Here is a 24,744-nt window from a genome sequence, read left to right as displayed (position 1 = left end):
GCAACAAATACCATGCTAGAGAAAGCTTGTAAGTTTTGGCTGTTATTGCCCAACAACAAAATCTTGCCCATGTAAGTAAAAAAATTTAATCACGCAGGCTTAAAAAAGTACTGCATACAGATTTCTGTGCTGAAACTTTTTTTTATGAGTTTTGATTCCAGTGACTTGCCTGTAAAATGTCTACAGGGTGCTGCAGCACAGTGATGAGTGGTTATATAGCACTGATCCCACTCCCTACTGTCACCATTCATATGGTAATCCTAACTCAAAGCACACCCACTAATTACTGATACACTTGGTCCCTATTCACTGCAGTGACCAGCAGACACATTCAAGACACAAAGAAAGAAACTGAAACGATGGCCCGTGTATGTGACACACAAATTCATATGTTCATGTTTGGAACATGAGGATACAGTGGGGCAAAAAAGTATTTAGTCAGCCACCGATTGTGCAAGTTCCCCCACTTAAAATGATGACAGAGGTCAGTAATTTGCACCAGAGGTACACTTCAACTGTGAGAGACAGAATGTGAAAAAAAAATCCATGAATTCACATGGTAGGATTTGTAAAGAATTTATTCGTAAATCAGGGTGGAAAATAAGTATTTGGTCACCTCAAACAAGGAAAATCCCTGGCTCTCACAGACCTGTAACGTCTTCTGTAAGAAGCTTTTCTGTCCCCCACTCGTTACCTGTATGAATGGCACCTGTTTGACCTCATCATCTGTATAAAAGACACCTGTCCACAGCTCAACCAGTCAGACTCCAAACTCCGCCATGGCCAAGACCAAAGAGCTTTCGAAGGACACCAGGAAAAGAATTGTAGACCTGCACCAGACTGGGAAGAGTGAATCTACAATAGGCAAGCAGCTTGGTGTGAAAAAATCAACTGTGGGAGCAATCATCAGAAAATGGAAGACATACAAGACCACTGATAATCTCCCTCGATCTGGGGCTCCACGCAAGATCTCATCCCGTGGGGTCAAAATGATCATGAGAACGGTGAGCAAAGATCCCAGAACCACACGGGGGGACCTGGTGAATGACCTGCAGAGAGCTGGGACCAAAGTAACAAAGGTCACCATCAGTAACACATTACAACGGCAGGGAATCAAATCCCGCAGTGCCAGACGTGTTCCGATGCTGAAGCCAGTGCATGTCCAGGCCCGTCTGAAGTTTGCCAGAGAGCACATGGATGATACAGCAGAGGATTGGGAGAATGTCATGTGGTCAGATGAAACCAAAGTAGAACTTTTTGGTATAAACTCAACTCGTCGTGTTTGGAGGAAGAAGAATACTGAGTTGCATCCCAAGAACACCATACCTACTGTGAAGCATGGGGGTGGAAACATCATGCTATGGGGCTGTTTTTCTGCCAAGGGGACAGGACGACTGATCCGTGTTAAGGACAGAATGAATGGGGCCAAGTATCGTGAGATTTTGAGCCAAAACCTCCTTCCATCAGTGAGAACTTTGAAGATGAAACGAGGCTGGGTCTTCCAACATGACAATGATCCAAAACACACCGCCCGGGCAACAAAGGAGTGGCTCCGTACGAAGCATTTGAAAGTCCTGGAGTGGCCTAGCCAGTCTCCAGACCTCAACCCCATAGAAAATCTGTGGCGGGAGTTGAAAGTCCGTGTTGCTCGGCGACAGCCCCAAAACATCACTGCTCTTGAGAAGATCTGCATGGAGGAATGGGCCAAAATACCAGCTACTGTGTGTGCAAACCTGGTAAGATCTATAGTAAACGTTTGACCTCTGTTATTGCCAACAAAGGTTATGTTACAAAGTATTGAGTTGTATTTTTGTTATTGACCAAATACTTATTTTCCACCCTGATTTACGAATAAATTCTTTACAAATCCTACCATGTGAATTCATGGATTTTTTTTTCACATTCTGTCTCTCACAGTTGAAGTGTACCTCTGGTGCAAATTACTGACCTCTGTCATCATTTTAAGTGGGGGAACTTGCACAATCGGTGGCTGACTAAATACTTTTTTGCCCCACTGTATGTGTTTTAATTGGTTACGCAAAAAATAAACAAAGAAAACAAACATAACAAGCAGGAAAATGGTAGATTTATTCAGGTAATGACAAGAGATGTCACGCTCAACAAATCCTGACTAGAAATCAATGGAAGAATTCCCAGATACCAAAAAATGGTGGTTTCTGCCTGCACCACCAAGTAGCTAATCAATAGCTAAACAGGAAAACCGATACTGTTGTTTGCAGTGATGCACGTCAAGATACATGACAGTTTCAACTGTGTGTTAGCATGTGTTCAGTATCTACTTGTCAAAGTGCAGACATGTGTAAGTCGACACACTGCTTTCCTGGCTAATGCAAATTTTTCTGGTGCTCTGGCGGAATAGAAAACACACATGATTTATTGGCTGATGTTAGCTATTTGAAAGATTATTGATAGCATTTTTAACTGCCGATAAAAGAAAAGACAGGAGAAACACCTTCCAGCCATGTTTCAAGTGTTGACGTTGCACACTTTGTCCACCAGAGAGCACTCTGCAACTTTCCCTATTAGCAAAAAGCCACAAACAACAATCAGCTAATCCAAGCAGAGTCAGGCAAAGCGTAAATAAACGCAAATAACAATGTTAAGGTAATCTGAGTATTTTTCATGCATCTGAAAGAAAAAAAAACGTAGCGATAAACCCAACAGACAACGAAATATCGCATTTTAAATGACCAAATATTAGCATCGGTGTTAAAAATCCTGTATCATTCTGGCTCTGATAAACTTGACTGCATTGTCACAAAACCTTGTACATAGCCTGCAGGGAAGCGTAAAGAACCCCCAAAACCATTCAACCTTATTTTGAAGCAACTGGTGATTTTATACTTAGTGTTTTTATGTCCCAAAGGCCATGGAAATAAAAATTATCCCACCTGTTTATAGAGGAGCTTATTTTGACAGCCTGAAATAACTGGCAAGGCGGAGGCAAGACTGGCTTCTATAAGAAAAAACCCCCACTGTAATCAGCTCATCCACACTCTTCCCACAGTTCAGTTAGAAAACTACTTTCCAATTCTTTCCAAGACCCCTTATTGCTGTAGGCTATTTTTTGAGGGAAAATGGAAATACCGTTTTATTAATGCATGGCAGAATCCAAAGTCACATGTAACTTGGATTTTCATATTTATATGGCTCCATGAATAAGACATTGTAAAAACATAATAACAGACTTTGCCAGATAAAACATGACATTTACATTACATTGCATTTCTAAAGCCCTTAAACCCAAGGGGTCTGTCTTCTTAGTACATTAGCGTGGAATCTCACTGCGTCAGCCACGTTTTACTAGTCTAGCAACACGTTTTTCTTACATAGCCTATAGTTGGATTACTGCCATCTTCTGGTGGTAACAGCACAGAACTTACTAGCGAGCGCTGGTAGTAAGAAATACATAATGTAACACATACAAATTGTAGTAAAATTTTTAAAACTATATTCAATTTAATGTTTATTTGAAAAATTGAAAATCATGACCATTCCTAATGTGCATACCTGCATATAGTATAAGCATATTTTATAGACATACTCTAGTGTAACGGTAAAGGACTGTACAAGAAAGATGCAAAAGACTTTGATAGCGCGGCATCTTGATTACCCAAAAGGGCCCAGTTGACTTTTAGCACTCCTGACAAGAGCTGAATTTCATTAATGAACATCAGATGACTTTGGGATTATTAGCTGCCCTGTGTATGTGTGTTAGAATGAGCGTGTGTTTGAGTCTATGCCTGCCCTCCTCTGTGACTAATGTATCATATGCGGCGGCAGGGTCGTCTATAAATAACAGCATGATGTTCACTTACTAAGAGGGAGGGGTGACTCGTGTCTTGCAGATGGATGAACGGGTGGACGATGTGTGTGTGCGTGTGTGTTTTCTTCTCCATCTCCTTGCCTGCATAGTCTAAGCGGTCAGTTAAGTTTTGTTTTGTTTTTTTTCTTGAGCAAATCGTGTGCAACTCAATATTTGGCCCACACACTCGCAGAGCGCCTGAGGCTACGGTACACAGCAGTTGCACGGTACCCAGGCTTGTGCAGTGCCGTGGCTGATCTGTGTTTACCACATGCAGGATAGGTTGGGGTCTTAGTTCATACAACCTTGGGAAACAATAACAACACAGCTGTACTGCTGAGTGAGTGGGCATGCTTTGGCAGACCAATGTCAGATTATATCTGAAAAATAGCAGGATGGAGTTGGGGTGCTAGGTTGGCAACTGAGGAAGGTTTTCTCAGTCTTAAAGGGAAAAGATGACTATACAGAGAGGTTAATTATAAGTGCTTGCTGTCAAAACAGTTGGAGGTGTGTCAGCATTAGGAAGAGTCAAAAAACTGGCTGATATCTTTGGAAAGACGTGCGTGTGGTGCAGCCCTAATGAAGTTATCATTAATGAGTAAAAAGATTGTGTAGAAAGTCAGATATTCCCACATTTATGGTTGGGAATCAAAATATGATATTGCTCACTATACTGAAGTCACAGTTGTGAAAGATGCAGTCACAAAACAGTTGACTCAGTTGACTTCAGAGTGATGATTTCATGTGTTCACTGTTAGTTTATTGATACTGGTTCAGATAAGCTGCTCACTTAATACTGCATATTCATTAGGGCTGCTGCGATTAGTCGACTAGTCACGATTACGTCGACTATCAAAATCGTCAACGACTGATTTAATAGTCGACGCGTCGTTTGAATCTTTGTAAGATCACAAAAGACGCAGGAATAAGTAGTAGAATTTAAGAGTGTAATAACGGACTGAAACAGAAGATGGCAGCACTGCATCTACAAGGATGCCAGCTGCCGTTAAACCCCGAAGAAGAAGTAGCTCTGTCCCAGAATTCATAGTGCAGTTTCCAACAATGGCAGCGGTTAGTCAGTTTTAATATTACTCTTATTATTCTTTCTGGGTCACAAAATAACGTTTAACATATTTTCAGGCGAGAATGTAACTATGTAAACCTCAAATATCTGCTCAGTTTATCAAGACACCAACATATTTTCAAAAGCACTCTAACGTTTTCAGAGACGTCTGTTACCCACTAGCTCGTAGTCTAGCCGGGGGCAAGGCTCACTAGAGCCCGTGAGAACACCGGACTCCAGGCAAATCGTTTTCAAACCCACCGCTGTCTTTCGCTACTCAGGTTAAACATATATAAGTCACTTAGACAGCTTAAAAATTTTATTGTTTGGCTTTTTTTTTTGTATTTTTATTTGTTTCTGAGTAAATCGGTTTGGCTGAGATTAAAGTTATAGTTTTTACACAGCTGAATAAACGTCAAGCAGACAACTGATTATCAGAAGTGTGAGATGCTCGAGAATATACTCCGGTGTCCCGTTATATTTTAGATAGCAAGGAGTTTATTAAACTTCACCGAAACAATCTGCAAATTTCATTAAAATGTAATAAACTATCATCTTGTCTTTATTTTTAGTTAGCACATACCTTAAACACTTAAAGCTGTAAGCTAATGATAATTATATAAGAGCAGATGCATTCTGGTGCAATACGGTTTATGTCCAATGGATGCATGATCTGATTAGTCGACTAATCGGTGACTAGTCGACTATCAAAATAATCGTTTGTGGCAGCCCTAATATTCATGTACAAGAATGCCAAGCTAATGCATGATGTGAAATGGGTCCAAACTATGCTTACATGTGCAGTGACAATAAAAAGAAAGGCAGTGTAATCCTTTAAGCCCTGTATCCGATGACTATTGAGAAACATGTTTATTCCCTGTCAGCTCTGCTCACTTACAAATGGGCTGCACCGGATTCATCGTGAGGCTTTTCTATATAGAAAGCTTCCGCAATCAGTCTGTCTCCTGTTCAGTTTCTGGGGTATACTTTACATTTTGAAAGTAATGTTGTTGTCTTGCAATACTTCTAATATATAAGCAGCAGTTTTCACAGCCACACTGCAGATACCCCTCTGTGGCACTGCAAAGGAAAGAAGGAAGCAAGAAAAATTACAATTATGAAGGCAGAGCATAGATTTTGGATACAGATACAAAAAATTATGTATTACATAGTTAGTCACACAGCATGTAGGACATTTCCACATGTGGCAGTCAGCCTTAGGCTAAAGCTCATTCTTAGCCTAAAGGATAGGCAGGAAGGAGCCTATGATTGCATTCATAGCCCCCCCCCCCCCCCCCCCCCCCCCCCCCCCCCCCTCCGCTTAATGCTATACAGAATAATATGTCAAATCTTAACTGAGTTACTCTGAACACTCCTATCATAATAATATCCGCGACGACTCAATGGATCTCAAAATGTGTTATGTTTCAATTAAACAGTGTTAGAGCAGATTTGAAGGGATGAATACGTTCCTCTTTAACTTCAGCCTGAAACGTTACAGCAGGGCTTCAGAAAACGCCTTTGTCTGCCGGACGAATACCTTGCTGTGATAATGTGAAAAAAAAAGCCCTGTTTGCACAACTATTATTGTTTTCTCCACACAACTGCTCCTTTGTCAAACTAATGATTTCCTTCCCTTTGTCCACAAGTCCTGTGCAGGATTTGCATGCAGAAAGTTAGAAAGAGAAAAAGCTGCAGTGTTTCGATTTAGTCCTTTTTCACCGGATTACAGAAATTTGTTGCGAGTTTGTTCAGCAATTCCCAGAACCTCAGACAATATCTCCTGAAAACAGCTGTGTTGAGAAACTCTGATTTTCCATGTGCTTATGTGTCCTAGCGTGCTCCCCCACCCCCTCGCCTTTCTCTGCGAATGGTACAGTCCATTTAAAAAGGCGCTTGTCATCTCTCAATGCTCTGTGTCCTTTCAACAGTCAGCTGCGGGGAGCACATTTCACAGGGGCAGTGCTGGCGCTCTAATGCACACACAGACACACTCATGCTGTTACCGAACTCTCAGAGACACACACGCAGGCATGCTTGCACACTGACACACTCTCACCACACACACACAGCTTCTGAAACGTACACTCCTTCCAGCAAACACACATTTCCCCTGAGCCGGATGCCTCTCTTTAAGGGAAAGGACTAACTGCTCTGAGGATTTAACTTGGCTTTCTCATAAAACAAAAAGGGAAAAGGAGCAATCAGGACAGGGGAAAAAAAAAGGAGGAATTTATTTGGGGACACCTTCCTTCCCAGGAAATGGTCAACTTGTCAGCATGACACCTTGTCTGGATTCCCCTCTATTCCTCAGGCAAAAATCCTGAAAATGATGGATGACAACAAGCAGCTTGCCCAGCGCATCGATGGGGCCATTCAGTCAGCCAGCCAGGAGGTGACCAACCTGCGGTCAGAGCTGAGCGCCACCAGCCGCAGACTGGCCGAGCTGGGAGCGACGGACTCCTCTGCCAGCGTGCTTGAGACCCTGCAGCACAACCACAATGGTAAGAGAGCCACGCTGAGAGTGAAGTGACGGTGTCTTCTTGTTCTTTTTGCCGAGAAGCTGTGAACATGTGGAGAAGGATGAGTGCGCTCTCATTCAGCTGTGTGTGAGTGTAGTCTTGCAGTGTGCGTCTTGAGTGTGCGGCTTATCATGGAGGACATCCAAGAGTGAAAAAAGCCTCCGCTCGTACCTCTGCTCATGGGAATAAGTGCATTTCAGAGTCAGCGAGAGAGCGGATGAATTGAACAAAAGAGGGGTTTATGTTGACTTGTGTCCACTTTCAGTTCTCCCTTAAAATCCCCTCTCATGTTGAATAATTAACCCCCTTAACCTTTAAGAGGAGAGGGGGGCGGGGGTAGTGCTGCACTTCAGTAAGGACAGAGTGGGTAAAGTTACAGCCTCTTTTTACTCTCAGGCACTCTGTGTGCTAGTTCAGTCGGCTCTCCCCTAACCGGGCAATGGATCTGCGTCTCTTGAGGAGGAAGGGAAAGGGGGCTGGTTTTAGGGTTGCCGTTGGTTACTGTTACTGAGAGCTGTCTGAATGGCTGCCCAGTGTGTAGAGAAAGCTGCCTTCTGTTTGTGTGTGTGTGTGTGTGTGTTGCAGCTGCTTTATTTGCCCTTTTCCAAGTTTTATCTACTCAGTTTGACATATAGATAGGAAACAGATGGGAGTTTTTGTTTCTGTGCACATGCATAAGCATGGCTGACTGTATAAGCACGCGTGGCTAAATGTGTGCCCATGGGCTGCCGTGTCCCTTTAACTTCTGGCACACGCACATTCTCACACTCTTGCTCTTTCCGTAGCAGTCAGCTGGTACAGTGAGCGGTCTGATAGGATGCGTGCCATCCGGGCTTTGGCAGCACTCTACTATGAAACCACATCTCTCGCAGACACTTGTGAAATCAAGCTCAGTAATAGACCTGCTGTACTGCACTCTTACATTAAAACACTGTTGGTGAACTTTCCTTTAGCAAAGACAGTGAGTCATTTGGTCCTCAGTTGACCTCTGTGGTGCTTTTTAATAGGGGAAAATTTGAACACAGGCTGTCGTATACAGCTGGTCAGGGACTGTTTGGTCACGTGTCAGCTTTGTTTTCAGTGGACTGACACTGTAGCCTTTCTGTTTCTTTGTCAGTGTGTATGTGCCTTGTGTTATCCCTTTAACCCCGATGCATGCTCACATTCCTGCTGGTTTCCATAGCAGTGTGTGTGTACAGGCGTGAGAGACAACAAGCACTCCTCTGGGAGGGTTTGAGCACTGATGTCATTGTCCTTTGGTTGCTGCTTCTCAGCTCAGCTGAAATGATGACTGAGTGATGTGCATGAATCACGTTCATGAACATTCATCTGTGTGAATATTCTTTAAACGTCCTAAAGAAAAACAGAAAAAACACTATTGGTTTGCTCATTCTTACGACATTCCCAGTGCTTCTGAAATGATACACCACGAGACGCTGAGCCCTATCTGTGGACCTTTTAGAAGATGTATTTTGTCAGACACAATTATCTGCAAATGCAGTGCTAAGTGGTTCTGAGTGCCCCCGATTTTCAACATCAAAAATGACATGCACACATGTCCTTTTGATACTGAAGATTATGGTTGCCAGTTCCTGCTTTTGTTTGCCCAGTGCATCTTCCCACTGTCATTGTGTTGCTGTCAATAAGTCTATTCTTTTTTTTTTCACACCCACCTCTTGCTGTCTGTTCTCTCAACCTGCTTTTTCTCCTCGTAGCTGTTCTTTACAGGCTCAGGGTGTATAATAGAAACAGCTAGGGATAGGAGGATTAGGTAATTTATCACCAGTGGCTGTGTTGGGAAGGGAGGTGTGTGGTAAGGGTCGCCGGTTCATTGCACAGCCGGCAGAGTAAGAGTCCTGAGGGAAGCTGTGTTGGGGGTGCTATCTGGCACTTCAGATCCAGCAGCACTAACCTTGCTAGCAGGCTAGCTTACCTTAATTGCATTCCTGCTGCCTGGGGGGCTTAAATTTGCATGTTTCATTCTTCCCGGCAAGTGCAAAGTTATGAGGAATTGGATGTACTTGATCATCTTCTTGTAGTTTTCCTCGGAGAATTACAAGCTCACAACTGTTTAGAAAACACAGAAAAAGACCACAAGATTTGACCTCACTGTCTTCCTCAAATGATCTTCCCTAACATGTTATCTGTCCTCTGAGCTCACACTTATCCTCCTCGTGGTCCCCGACAGCACCGCATTTAACTCCGAAGGATGTTAAGCATCCATGAAACTGACCCCAAAGCTTCTGCCTGTGTGTGGCATGAGTTGGCATCATTGTCATTTTCTCTTTGTATATGGGAGAAAATGTCACTATGGCAAGTTTGGGTGAGTGAAAAGCCCATTCATATTGTGCTCATATTGCCCTATTTCTGTACGTTGACCTTTGGATAGATGTATTTCTGAGATGTCTTTTATTTTACTTTTTTTCATAGTGGTCAAGAGACTTTTTATTTTCCACATACACTTTTATCAAGGTGCATACATGTGGTAAAAATCATTCCATCTTCTTACTCTAGTCTCCGTGCTACACATATAACCGCACACTGGATCCGTTGGGGTTACTTTGATTATATGTGGCACAATTAGCACAGGTAAAGTAATTACTCAAAGTGCTGGCACATTAAACTGGTTCTTATTCTTATTTACTTTCACTAGCAAAGTCTTTCATACATGGTGGGATATCACCAAGATCCCCAGAGTTTACTGACAGTTGCTGACACTAATAAAAGCGCATTGTGGATCAAACATTGGATATTTATCGTCACTAATTGTACTCCAACCATCGCTGGTTGGATGTTTAGTTATGAATCATTCAAAGGTCAGTCATGTTGTACTTAATGACTCATACAATCGGGGTAGTTGAGAGAGAGAGAGCCAATTATTCGTGAGCTTTTTTGCCAACACACAAAAGTCATGCCTTTCTCTCTGAAACTCATCAAAAACCTTTACATGATGTCGCAATCATTTCAGTTAATCGCAGATTTTATCCACTCGATAATTGAAAACACAAAAAAACCGTTTATCATTCAGGAAGGCTTATCCAGGATATCAAGAATGAGTAGAGCCTATTATATCATTTAGCATGGAGCATTTGTTGTCTTTGTACATCATGAACGCACAGACAAACTCTGCATGTTAAAAAGCTACTGAGAACTCTCGTGTTCTTTAAATCTGTTCATGAAAAAGCCTCCTTGGCCACTGACATTAAACAGGATTAATAATATCAAGAAGATATTTGCTTAAAAAGCGGTTACTCCTTTGGAGATGGAAGAGAAGAGTGACCTTGGTGTAACAAGACTACTCATTCTGTTAAAGCTATTAGCTAGTACTCGAATTGGAATGAAATAGGTGTCGGTGCTATTTAACAGCAACTGCACAGGTATTGGTTTAACTTGTGTTTAACCTTACAATAATTACACCTTAAAGCAAGCTGGGGGATATCTGCACTCTCAAGCTGATGTGTTCTTGCGACGCCGCCTGCATTCATCAGTACAACATTGTGTGCGGTTGAGCTTTCCTGTACCAGCAATGTGGAAGGACCAGTTGGCATCTTCCAAATCTCACTGAGAGTAACAGAGAGTCCTATGTTTTACTTGCTGTGAAACAAAAATGTATACCCCCTCTGTTCATAACACTTCCCTAGTATCATCTTTCAGGCTTACTAAGGTAACGTGACATTTCAGCAAAATTACTTTGGTCTGTGATTGCAATTTTTACACGTGAGTGCAGATCTCTTTCTGCTCAGTGGGGCTCCCGTCATTCTGCGTGCAGCATTACCAATCAGTTGTCAGTATTGGAGAGACACTGCTTCCACAGTAAATGCTTCATTACCACCAAGAAGAGTAGCTTGGACATTTGTATTCGTCTGGTGTACAGCGAGTACTTGTTCTTAAGCTAACACAAGTGATGCCCTCATGTTTCCTGGTTTGCATATATATATATATTAGAGATGGCACGATACCACTTTTTTATGTCCGATACCGATACCGATATCATAAATTTGGATATCTGCCGATACCGATATGAATCCGATATAGTGTGTTTTTTAATCAGTAAAACTGTTTTTTTAATATCTTGCTGTTCATACTCAAGTTAAAAAACAACAACAACACTAAAGCTATTCTGTTATACCTGTATGTAAAAAAACAAACAAAAAAAACACACTGCACCCAAAATATTTCATAGATCAGCAACACTGATCAATCTAATAAAGTTAAACCTACCCCATCCTCCCTATTCTGGTATTTTAAAGAGTACTTAGCAGAAATATTAAGCAACCTAACTAATAGGGTTGCAAACTCCCAGCAAAAGAAAATAGGGAACCACCCTCTTCCTCATGATGCTTAATCAATGTAATCAACTTTAATTTGATGCAGGGTGAAAAAAATTCACAGAAATAAATTATTTTTCAAGAATAATTAAATAGATTCAACATCTTTCTTCAACAGAATTGCAGACTGCACAGATGGTACCTTCCCAAAGGAAAAAGTACTACTACTAAAAAGTACTAGGGTATATTAGACTTAACAGTTACTATATACAGTAATGGACTTCTATACATTTTACATCAGATTAAAACTTTGGGTGTAAGATTCAGATAATTATTAAATAATTAAAAGCTAGATATTTTAAATGAGAATAAGAAAGAAAAGTATATCTTTGTGCCCCCTTTTGCCTGTTAATGCCCTATCGGCCCCCCTGGCTAAACTTTGCTAGATGCACAGTTACCAGCCAGCTGCATAGAAAAAGATCCTGGTCTAGAAAGTAATATTAAATAAATTCTAACAACAGCTTATCAAGCTTAATAGTGCTGCTGTTGTTCAGCCGCTGGTTTCCTCTTTCTGGTGAGAAGTGGGCCAAAAACTAAGAAGAGAGACGGACTCGCGACAGAAAAGCCGATCAGCTGATCATTAAGCAGTTTCACGATTGAAGTAGCAGCAGGAAGAGAGAGAGAGAGAAAGGCAGTTGCTCTATATATCGGTTGTTAAGCTTAACGTGGGAATGCTTTACAAACATTCATAGATGAACTTACACACTTGCTTTACTTCTCTCTGAGATAACTTCCTCGGAGATGAAATGTTTGCTAGCAGGCTACAAATACACACAGCCGCTCTATCACGTGACCACACTGCTCCGGCTCGCCATGTCGCCAGGTTTTGTGAGGTGCTTTTTTGATATTTAATGGATCGGATTACATTTTTTATTTCTCTCCGATATCCGATCCAGTAATTTAGGTCAGTATCGGACCGATACCGATACGTAATATCGGATCGGTCCATCTCTAATATATATACAGAACAGGCAGAAGATGTCTTCTGTTTCACAACTAGTTACTTGAACATACGTCCCAAGTGCTCAGTGTACTTATTTTAAATTAGTAAACTCAGAACTGGGTGTAATGATTCTAGTGATTTTCTTTTTAACTTTCTAGTAAAATTGAGGGATATATCAAAAATTAAGAATTGTAAGCAAAGCTGAAGGTTGCATTGAATGTTTGGTCACTGCCATTCCCGTCTCAAGCCCCAGTGCTGCGAACCTTTCCACTGTTCTCTTATTTTGTTGTTAAGTTGAGATGCTGTCAAAATCTCTGCAGAGTCATTCAAGTGTAGAATGCCCTCACATAGATTACAGGTTTTTCCATGAATTTGATTTCCTGCTGTCTTTTGTCTTCGCAGGCAGTGTCTGGGAAAAGTTGACATTTTGCAACATGCCATTACCTTCGTACCCTTTCACACTAACTTTTATTGATTTGACGAAGAGCTATTGGTGTGAAGCTGCTGTCACTCAAATGAGCATTTGGTGTAAGGTCCCAAATCGGTGACTGAAAAACAAAGAAACGAAATAAGCTATAGGAAAGCAATAGCTGTTATTAGGGTAGTGTCAAATGTAGAATTCAGTGAATTAATCCACTCAGCATCATCACCTTAAATTTAAATTGATGTCTGCTATCCTTGCTCTATCCGAGTAACACTACCCTAGATGTTTACAGTTGTGCACTGTGTGTCCAACACAACGCACAACTGTAAACTCATGTAACCTCAGAATAACACAAAGTTAGTGTGCTTCATTTTATTTTGTAAGACATTTCACAAAAAATAATATATGTACAAGCACACAAAGAATAAACTAAAAAAAAAACACGCATTAACCTTGCTATCAGCTTTAATTACTCGTTAACTGAAGGTAATGTTAACGCCATTTCAGGTTGTTTCTGGCGCAATTTAACCCTCCAGTTTAATACACTCATAAAATACTGCAGTTGCCTCAGACTGTGAAAATGGCACCAAATCTCATTAGTGTTTTTTCTTTCTTTTGTCGATGGAGATGGCTTTTGAATCCCTCTCTGTCTACGGCGATGAGAAACTTAATGACTTGTGTGAGGAAAAATGATAGCCCTCCTCAGGTTTCATGTTTATGGCACGTTTTATAGTCATTTATTTGACAAAGTTACCCAACAGATGGTTACTCATCAGAGCATCTCTCAAAAGTGCCACAAAAATTGGATCCGCCACAGTTGCCTTTGGCATTTAGCTCCTCTTGTGGCATCGAATGCGGTAACTTTCATAATGAATCCCACGTTTATAAGGAATCGCCACCAAATGAATATATTTATTTCAAATCAAATGACCCAGGGTTATTCTATGATGATACTGAAACATGAATGTGTTTGAAGGTACTTTCGTAAATAGGATGTTAAAGATAGGTGATGATTGTCTGTAGCCATATGTTTAGAGGTCATTCATTAACATACGAGTGTAGTCATCAAGCCGTCGTTTTAGCAGAGAAGTTGTTAGGCCCAACACCTGGGACTGGGCCAGAAAGGGGGGTGGGTTTAAGGACTTGGCATGGTCTAAAAAAAAATCACATTTTGAACACACACTAATGTTTGTCCTGGGCAAACCTTTGGTCCCAGTATACTTGTAGGCTACGTTATAATGTACCGTGCCCTGAACATTTTTACAGACCGAGCACAAGCCATATGGCATTCCCTAACGTCAGCAACCTTCCCCAGCAGGATAGTTTGCCCCAACACATTGGATAGAGTAAGGCATCAACCCAAAGAGCACAACATCCCAGATCCCAAACTGACTGAAGCTGAGACAAGCCTGATCTGCATAGACCCCGCCCCAGAAATCACAGGACCCATACGATCTGGCAGCGTAAGGGAGATCTATATAATATTAGCCAGGATGCTGTAATGATGTGTTTGGGTGTGATATGCTGTCAGTACGTCAAGTTTGAGCTTGCTGTCGAGTGGCTGTGTATCGTCAGCACTTCCACATATAGATGCACAGACTCACACACAGGTCTCTTTGACCTTGTCACAAATCATTGTGACAGAAGAAGTGTTTTCCAGATAGTTATGAGCTACCAACACACCTCGAGACACTAGCAGTGATTCATTCTGACACTAAAAAACATACTAATTAAACCTACATCTCGAAATTAAACTATCCTCCGCTACTATTTACTCTTCGCTTGAACAGACAGTCCACTGCCCTTCGTTTCATTTTGGTAGGTCAGGTCTGCAATATATATTTGATGTTTTAGGTTGGTCACGTTGTAGTATGCATTAATGAGTTGGAGCAGCTCTCTGGAATGTAAATTTCTGTTGCCCTTTGTCCTCCAGCTTGCCTTTGCTGGAAAGTAATGCTAACAGTACTCTCGCACACAGCGGCAGATGGCTCGAGCAAGTGTCCTCGGAAATCGGTGACATTGCACATATTCAGATGCCACGATGTGCAAATTCTGAGCTCTATCTTGCAGAACTGTGGAGGTAGAGGGTGAGAAAGAGCAAAAGTACAAAGAATTTGGTACTTTCCCCACATTTACGAGAGGATTTGGAATATTCTTTTAGCTCTATGAGGTAGACAGGCCAGCGTAATAAATGGTGCACCACGTAAGTAGACTAGTGTGAACCATGATTAAAACTCTCATTAATGTGATAAAAAGCTTCATTAGTGGGCGATCGTGGGTGGTGGACATCATTGTTTTTATACTGCAACTGTGGCCTTTCTTTTTAATGTGCGTCATGGGAGCCAGCTCAGATATTTCAGAACAAACTTGTTCCTCCTGATAATGTGGGTGAGAATCTTTGGAAACGGCGTCCTTTTCACTGATCCAGTAATCATAAAGGAAATAAAATGGGAAATTAGAGCAGCTGAATATAGGCTACAGTGAAATTACATTGGATGGGATGCTGATGTATAAAGTCTGCACAGTGGAAGCAGATACGTTTGCTCTGTAGCCCCAGAGAATGGCTACTAATAGGCTCAGATAGGAGATGAGGAAAGAGCCCCCCCAGTGGTATTCAAATGATGCGATATGACGGGAACTGGGGAAAGGGGAGGGGTCTGGTCTGCTGAGGGGCTGCCTAGCGTTTTGTCAGCAATTACTCACAATGAGGTGCGGCGAGGCGATGGGTTGCAGCGGCAGCAATGACATCTTCACTGTTCATCTCACATTTCTTTGAAGTGGTAGTGGTACATGATTTGAGCTTCAGCTAATTTGGACCTACAATGCATGTAATCATAACAAAATGCTTGAACAGTATGTGGAGACGATCTGCAACTTGATGTCAACCCTTATTCCTCGGCAGTCTTCAAGTGTTGAGATAGTATTAAGTTTCCAAACAAGACGTTAATTGATTTGTTGAGATTAATATCATTTATTATTCCCACGGCACATCCAAACAAACTTTGGCAAGCATAAAGTGTTAATATATTGTACCACCTTATGATACATAAGTAATAATTTAGCAAGAGCTGGGTGTTTAATAATAACATTGTTATGTAAAACAGCGTTCATCTTCTTCAGGGTGTTAATTTTTCATCCGTGCAAGGGGATACATAAGTGTGTGCATCTGAAGCTGATAAGGCTAAATTTGGTTGCAGGTATGACCGAATAGAATGACTGCAAATGCACTGCAGGGGCATCGCCTCGCCTCGGAGCATTTTCAGACATATGTACTGGTCTGGGGTCAGATTTTTCCTTGCACGTATCCCACTGCAACCGATTAAGGGCTGACAAATAGAGTAGGATCTCGGATCAGTGATTCTGTAAAGCCTCTGCTCATGTGTCAAACGGTTTCCAGCAGCACAGAAGGACTAGTCGAGGGAGCTGTTTCAAAGTGTTTGTGAGGCATTGCTTTGAAATTGCTATATCACTCTTGGAAAAGCGCACAGGATGTTATGTTCTTGGCCGAAGCCGTTGACGTTTAATGTTTACAGACAAGGATCGGTGGGAGTGCAGAGGTATTCTTTCACAGTTGACACTAAGGTAGTTATTTGAGTATTAAATACTCCCATCCACCTCCCACTGTACTTAGCACACTGTTTGGAATGGAGCCCTTAAATCTTGCTGGTGGTTTTGAGTCTAGAGCAGCTTATTATTAAGACATACCACCTAACCTTTTAGCTGTCTAATAGTAATTTTAGGGAAATATGTTTTTTCTTTCTTTGTCTGTGATCACATTAGATGCATTATGAGTGTTGCTAGTGACAGCCAGCAGTCGGTGGGTGCAGACACAGTATCAGTCTTATATGCTATGCAAACCTTCATAAATTGCAAGCTGTCAGAGTTGCAGCTTTTTGGCATGAAATTACAAAATCGAGTCTAACAAGGGAGTTCATTTCCTGTATTGTTGTCCTGTCTCATATCTCCCTAAATATTTTTTTTTAACATTTTCTACTTGGAAATCGTAAAAGGGTTCCCCAGTTTTTTACAGTTTTCTTTTGTGTGTGTGTGGATGAAACCAAAAGAGGCAAAAAAAAAAAAAAATCCTGTTATCTTACCCGGGTTTTTTTTGTTGTTGTTGTTTTGCTTCTACATAACAACAGCCAGCATAAACAGATAAAATGCTGTGTTTACGTTTGTTCTAGTCAGTTAATCAGGCCTGGCTTTTGTGAATCTGAGTGATCATCCAGCTTCCAATTGTCCATCTATCAGCACGCAGACTGTCCAGCCAGCTGGTGCCTGTTGGGTTGAAGAGGCAGACTGGGCAAGGCTAGATGTCACAGTGGTGGCAGGTGGGAGCCACCATCAGGTATCGTAATGCCCGCTGGCACAGGCGAGACTGTCTCGAAGCAGCATGACTTGGTAGAGAGAGAGGGGGAGAAAGAGGGAGGGGGAGGCATCTTGATCCATGCGTATGCCAACCCTGACAAATTGGATAAAGCCTCCAGTGGACTGGCACAGTAGATGTAGAGAGCAGAGGGAGGGAGGGAGGAGGGTGTTGATTAGCAGATGTGTGTGTCATCACAGGCCTGGCATCATGCTGAAGGGGAGGAAACATTATTTACACTAATGTACGTAAACGGACAGATACATGCATACGCAGTGCAAAAGTTGACATCTGTGTGCATATGTGAGGACCTTCACTTTCATAGCAAGGCTAAAATTACCGCCTACGGTTCTGTTTTCACAGGTACACACTGCCTGTCTAGGTGTACTTTTCATCCTCTACCTCATTAGTTTTTCACATCTTTTAACCAGATTTTTAAAATTTATTTTGCCTCTATTATTTATTTGAAAAGTCACTCGAATTTCAGTTCTTCTGGTGCATCTTCGTCTTCAGGCTTGTCTTTAAATTCTACAAATACTGCATGTTCAATTGTAATAGTTGTTATAGTTGTTCTACGTTCATTTGTCTAGTAGTTCATGTACATTGGTTAAAGTATGTGCATAAGTTACAATAATGACTCTCTTTTTTTATAACAAATTTCAATCAGTTATATTCAACCGTAAATTAAAGTTCATTTTCATACCTTTTCAAGCACAAAATAGGTGGCAAACTGTCAAAGAAAGTGCAGGTGTGCATTGAGTATTCTGCGCCAGTATGTCATGCCTTAAGTTGATAGCTGAAGTTGCTCATTTACATTAAACTAAGGCAATTAGAGATTTCTCACAGTTGGTTTAAACTCTAAAAAGATGAAAATAGCTCAAAATGTTCATTCTGAGATGTAACCCCTTTTTGTCATCTTGCAAATCCTTTTCAAGATTTTCTGTGAATGCAGATTAGCTCATTCAAATTTAATAATTGGCTGGACAGAAAATATAAAAGAAAAAAAAAGCTAAGGCTCTAACAAGCCATGTTAGAGGAACAGTGTTTTACTGGTTCCACTATCCTGTCGCTCACTGCGGTGCAGCTTTTGTTATGTAGTAACAATTTATCTATTACACATAATACACAGAGCCCCTTTCTTAAAAGTAATGCAGTAGGTTACTTAATTACTCCCAGGAGAAAGTATTTTGTTTGACTACTTGTTACATTTATTTTTTCGTTTCTCTATAAAATGACCTGAAACGTGTTGTCTCATCATCATTATAGTTAGCAAAAAGCAACAACAAAAAACTATGCAGCTACAAACACAGACATCACAAATACAAAAACTCTACAAAAGTCAAACGTTACATCAGTCATCTCAGTGTCCAAGAAAAATGGATGAACATGATCAGTTGTTGACACGTGACTTAAGCAACTCTTAAGTCACTCTTAAACCATTCACTGAAATATGGGAAAAGCTAACTGCTGTAGTAAATGTTGCCTCTTGCACTAAAAATAATCTAAGCAAGCTACGCTTAATCTGGACATAAAAATAACTACTGTATCCAAGCAGTGTCCATCACTTTTATTTGCTTCTTAAAACAAGTTATGATGTAATTGGTGTTTTTTTTTTATAGTGGGTTTATTTCTGTTCCTGTTTCCTATATGTGTGGCTTGTCTAATTTATTTTTGTTCTGCTTCATTAAAAAAAGAGTTTTGTGTGCCCTGTTGTAAATATCTATTCTTGAAATGATTTATTAAAGCTACAAAATTTGTAGTACAAAGTGCGAGTGGATAAACTGCCAGTACTTTCTTCCAGTTGGCATTGTAGACTCTGACCCGTGCTCTTGTGGAGAAGCTCCACTTGGTGCTACTAGTGTTGCTGGTGGTGGACCACCTTTTTACTCTTGAGCCAGACAGACTTCCAAAAACTCACAAAAACGTCTAAAAACTACTTAGCTGAGCATCAAGCACTAGAAACGTCTGTTAGGACAACAAAAAAATAAAAACTCTTAAAAATTTCCTGCATGTTCTGGTTGTATCTTAGTAGCTGGATTTTACCTGAGACATGACAAATAGACAGGTACTGCCAGCTGCTGTGTCAGTCTAGAGGTAGTCATGATACTTCATCTCTCTCGAGTGAAGAGGCTTTGTCTCGTAGCTCTCATCCAAACAAGGAGAGTTCACCCAGAGTTCAAAAGGAAGTTGAGAGGGAGAGCAAGATTTTTGCTTCCCCCCTGTGTCAGTCACTCCCCACCTTTTGAGTCTTAATCCTCTCAGAAGAGAAGCTGTTGGTTTGACAGCTGGTAGGTTGCAGATTCTTCCTATCAGCCACTTTTTTTGAAACACGTATGCTGTAAACAAGGATTTGTCATCTTAGGGAATATCAAGAGGAATCTTTGACTCAGTCAGCCTCAGGGAATGACGTTCTTACTTATTTATCCACTTATTTGCTTGTCAGAGATGCAGATTATAAGTAAAGCTCTCCAGTGCATCTGGGTAATTAAAACCCTTGTTGTGTAGTCTAGAACAAACTCTATCATTTTAGAAGTGGTACAGGGTTGACCAAGCACCACTTATTTTGAGGGAGATTTGGAAAAGAAAAGGTCTAGGGGTGGATATCAGAGATTGACATATGATTTTGTTCCATATTATAAGTGGGGTAAAACACTGCATAGGTTTTGAGTATCACTGAAAAAGTTTCAGCATTTTTACATCTGAAAAAATGCTTGCCTATGAGTCAGGTGAGCAGAAGCTCAGCTGTCGGGAGTTTGACAGACAGTTTTCCAATGCACTGTCAGAAAAAAACATGCTAGCTTTAATAGAAAGAGTTGCAAAGCCTAGAAGCATGTGATTCAGATGGGCTGGAAAAACTGGTACTTCCTATCCCAATAAAATATTTTCTAAAACTTATTTTGGGACTTGAGTGTATTTAAGCCTGTGGGTCTTGCTTATGATAAGGCTAATATGGATCTGGTGGCTGGAAGCCCTTCTTCAAGGTTCATTGGTGCTTGTATGAATGCCTGCATGGATGAACACATGCACGCGCACAGACACACGTGCAGCATTTGTGGGTTCTACTCTGTGCAGTGAGTGATCTGTCTGTTGGGATATTCTGTGGGCGTTAGCTGATGTGCCTGGCTGTGTAGATGGAATTGATCTCTGGTTCAGACCATAAAGTACAATGCTACAGCTTTTCACTGTCAGAATCTACAAGGCTATTACCTTGAAAGGAAGTTGATGCTGCTGTTGAACAGATTCATAGATAATGCAGTTGTTATAGAAAAAAAAGACAATTCCACAGTCACCTACTGGGCTGTGGTGCTATCACTGTGTTAATTTATTGTCTGCAATGACAGTAAAGAGTTATCTTATCTTAATTCAGTCTTTGCCACATTACATTTTTCTTTCTTACTTTTTTGCTGATGTTAAACATTAATATTCATACAAAAAAGTCTGTAAAGGTTTGGTCCAAAATATTTCTGTATTTGTTTGGTTTGTTTCTCCCCCCGTGTCCATAAATGTTAATAACAGTAAATATAAGTCAGTATAAAAGATTTGTTTGCATGCTTTGGGATGACTGAAGTATTAAAAAAGCAGTCATTACAAAATTTCTTCATTGTCTTCTCCATGTCTTCATTTATCGGCTATCACAAAAGCCAGTTACATTGTATCAACAAATAGCTAATATTGGCTGATATATCAGTCGGTATATTGGTATTCCTTCTATATTGGCAGGCGCTAATAAGCTTTGAATCAAAACTGGAACACATTTTTCTGCCAGTCAGGTTTTTTTTGTAGTTTAAAAGAGACTGAGACACTTAGGCTACGTTCACACTGCAGGGGAAAGCGCATCAGATCCGACTTTTTTGACCCTATGCTACCCATATACGATCATGGTATGACAGTGTGAACGGCACAAATCCGATATTTTCAAATCCGACCTGGGTCACTTTTGTATGCAGTACTGAATCCGATACATATCTGATGTTTTAGAAAGCGACTGCTGTTTGAATGGTAATGTCGCATTAAATCCGTCTTTTACGCCACTTACACAAGACAGACGCCAATTATCAGCGCCGGAGAAGCGCCCGAGAAGACATCGCGAACCCTTCCTGGCCATCCAGTGTAGATGTCAGTGAAACTGTTGGGAAGACAGCGTTGGAGAAACGTAAACATTTTTGTACTGTATTATCTGCAGACTCTGACAGAAATCTGCAACTATCCTTTGAAGCATCGATCCTCCCTAAAACAGCAATAAGGATCATTATTAGGCCACATGTAAATAACAAAATAACTTAAAGCAAAATTGGTAAACGTAAAGTCCGAAACAAGTCAAACAATACTGTTTGATCTGGATCTAAACAGAGCGCGTTGTGTGTGACGTCTTTTTTTGCGCATGCGGGCCACTTTGAGGGTTCACACTAGAGCGCGTTTGCTGTCACATTTTATTTGTAGTGTGAACAAGCAGACAAAAAAAATCGGATTTGATCAAAAAATCAGAATTGAGCATTAAGACCTGCAGTGTGAACGTAGCCTTAATTTCTGCCTATTTATGTTTTAAAAATAACTACAACCAGACATAATAACTTACTTATCAATAAGCACTGGCGTCAGACTATTTTTGCCTATAGTTAAATGTTGTGTCATGCACTGACGGTATCACATATTGCAACAGAAACTATCAACTCATGGAGGTCAGTGCAGCACAAATGTGCAGCTTTTAGTGTATGGAGATACTTGAATTTATACCCTGAAAATGATGTGTTTATTTTAGCTTGTGAGTTAGTTGTGAATTGCTGTAAAGAAGTCCTTGGCTCTAAGAGATGCTAACTGCCAGTGTACTTATAATTACTGTACTATAAAAACCCAATGTCATAATAAAAACTTGACTCTACTCTACAGTGTCATATTAAAGATATGTGCTTGTAGCTGTGTTTGGATATCTGTCAGTACATCTTGTTATTGTAAGGATATCCTAGAGATTAATGCTTACATGCATTTGTATCCAAAGCAATAAGCTGCTTATATTAAATTTTAAATCCTTCAAATCACCAAACAGGATCCTGGCTTTCGTTCCAGAGTCCATAATCGGACCCTTCATGCAAAGTTTATTTGGATTCTCTGATGGATTGCCAAGAACTCGTAACCTTTTAAAGTCTGATAATTCTGCAGCTTGTAATGTGATCAGTGTTTTCTCTTTGCATAGCTTACTTGAGAGGATAAATAAACAGCTTTTATTGGTGGATAAAATGGCTTGTGAGGAGGAATAAAGTCTCACCTTGTAGAAGATTGATCTTTGTCAATGGTGATGTGCCAGGCTGTGCAATGACTGTCTCCGTCCACAACATTGACGTACAGCAGGCTTAGTGCTTAGATATTGCTCTGCTGCTTGGGGGTGTCAGAGCTGTGCTTCCAGGCTTATGCACTACACAGTCCAAGGCTAAGTGTATCAGTGCTTCATTGATTGTAGCCCTCTTAGAATTCTTGCTTGTTAGTGTATTTTACGGTCAGTGTGGTGTAGCCTTTATGAACCACAATTTCACATTTTTAGTTTATTCACAGACAAAAATTAAACAACCAATATCCCCAAATACTATTGTCCTATTGTCATTGTAATATTGAACAATGTTATCGTGCATTGCACGTTTTTCTCTTATCGCACAGGCCTGATTAAAGTCATGTCAAGGTGTTGGACACATGTTGCTGTAGATTTGTTTTGTTGCACTTCACTTATTTGCTGATGTGCCATATGGTGTATTACACAGAGCCATCTGCTCAGTTGTCCTCATAAACTGTTTGGAAAAGGGCCGGTGCTTTCACAAAACACTTGCAGGTGATTGGATGAGCCATCGATAACAGCCCATTTCCGTCTGACTTTAAGCAGTCAGATCAATGACCCATAGAACAATCTTACAAGCTTCCAAGCAGTCAGTGTAGTTAGTCAAGTATTGTTAGCATGTAGTCTTGCTATTTCTTTTTGAAGATAAGCCGCTCACAGGTAGTCACTTTTTTTTGTAAAAGTTGAAGACTGGAAAAAATGTTTTATCTCTACATCATAATTCTGTGAATCTTGCATGAATCCAGCTGTCTTGCAAGGACATGTCTTTTAAGACTGCATATCAATTCTTAGTGTCTGTCTTATGAAAGAAAATATGTCCCAGTGTTGATTTGGTCTTGCTTAGTTTTGCTTGCACTTACCTATTCAGGTGTTTCCAGCCTGGCCTTCACTGACCAGTTCAGAGATACTGAAAGATAAATATGCACTTTTAATAACAAAGGGTCCATCATTATCAAAGAGAAAACTGACTTGTGATTATGCAGTGGAAACATTTCCATTTTCCTCTCTTGAAACCGTGACGAGATAAAACCTTGTGGTCGTTAACCATTGTTATTCATGCTCTTCCTCTTGTGTCATGTTGTGTGAAGTATTTGTTACAGCTTCAGTTTGATGCTGCTTCTGATTTTTTTTTTCATTCCACTGTTTAACGATTTATATTCTGAAATACAGACATATTAATGCAAATATATAATTCAAGCCATAAGTATCTGGACTACAGTCTGTGTGACATGTTGGTCCATGTTGAAAGATACTGAACCCCAGATTGCCTCAGAGGCTTCAATTGGTATACGTGATTATTAAAGCATTATACGATTCTCTGTGGGAATGAGTAAAATGTGGCACTCAGTCGTGTAAGGGCGCTTTGAATGATCAATAGGACCAGAAAAGCTCCCTATAAATAACAGTCTCTTAACATTAGTGGCATCTTGTTGCTGGCTCCCTAAAGTCTGCGAGGCTGTAGGGGGCTTTGCTTTGCTGCCACAGATCAGAGCATTGCTTGAGGATTAAGTGTTTGCCTCCAGTCTAGCAGTACAGCTATCATAGCCACACGATTACGCTATCAAAGCTCATGCACATGCCTCAGCACAAGTCTGCGCAGCACCCAGATGTTATCAGCTTCACAAAATGCAGAGCTCTCAATCATGTAGAGGAGCCCATTTGTGCCTTCTATAGGTGTGCGTGATGGTTGCACCTTTGTGGATCCTCCCTGATTGTGTCAGGGTACATGCTGCTTAGGGCACTGAGAGATGTATTGTGAGTTTTCTCTGCTCATTAGGATTCCGCAGTGCCCACTGACTGAGGCTGAAATGAGAAGAAGTGATGAGAGGGAGAGGCAGTGAAGGGCTAGAAATAGATCAAAACTAAACTGGAGTAGACAGTACTGGTGGGCACGAGGAGGGAAGGAATGTTGGCCCCTGTAAGTCAGTTGGCCCGGGACATGCTAAATG

General features: G+C 40.8%; 1 protein-coding gene across 3 annotated transcripts in view; it reads left to right on the top strand.

Annotated features, from left to right (window-relative positions):
* Nucleotides 1-24,744, top strand: part of kazna (kazrin, periplakin interacting protein a) — a 202,189-nt gene that overhangs the window by 61,339 nt on the left and 116,106 nt on the right. For 2 of the 3 annotated variants that reach the window (XM_085147135.1, XM_085147136.1), the window contains exon 4: nucleotides 7,204-7,393. The exons of the other annotated variant lie outside the window; for it this stretch is intronic. In XM_085147135.1, coding sequence (XP_085003261.1) covers nucleotides 7,204-7,393 — 190 coding nt within the window. The remainder of the gene's footprint in view (nucleotides 1-7,203; nucleotides 7,394-24,744) is intronic. 3 annotated transcript variants of the gene reach the window in all.

The sequence above is a fragment of the Neolamprologus multifasciatus genome, chromosome 20 (assembly GCF_963576455.1).
Source record: "Neolamprologus multifasciatus chromosome 20, fNeoMul1.2, whole genome shotgun sequence".
Classification (NCBI taxonomy): domain Eukaryota; kingdom Metazoa; phylum Chordata; class Actinopteri; order Cichliformes; family Cichlidae; genus Neolamprologus; species Neolamprologus multifasciatus.
Note: the sequence above shows the minus strand (reverse complement) of the source record. Positions and strands in the feature narration are given on the sequence as shown.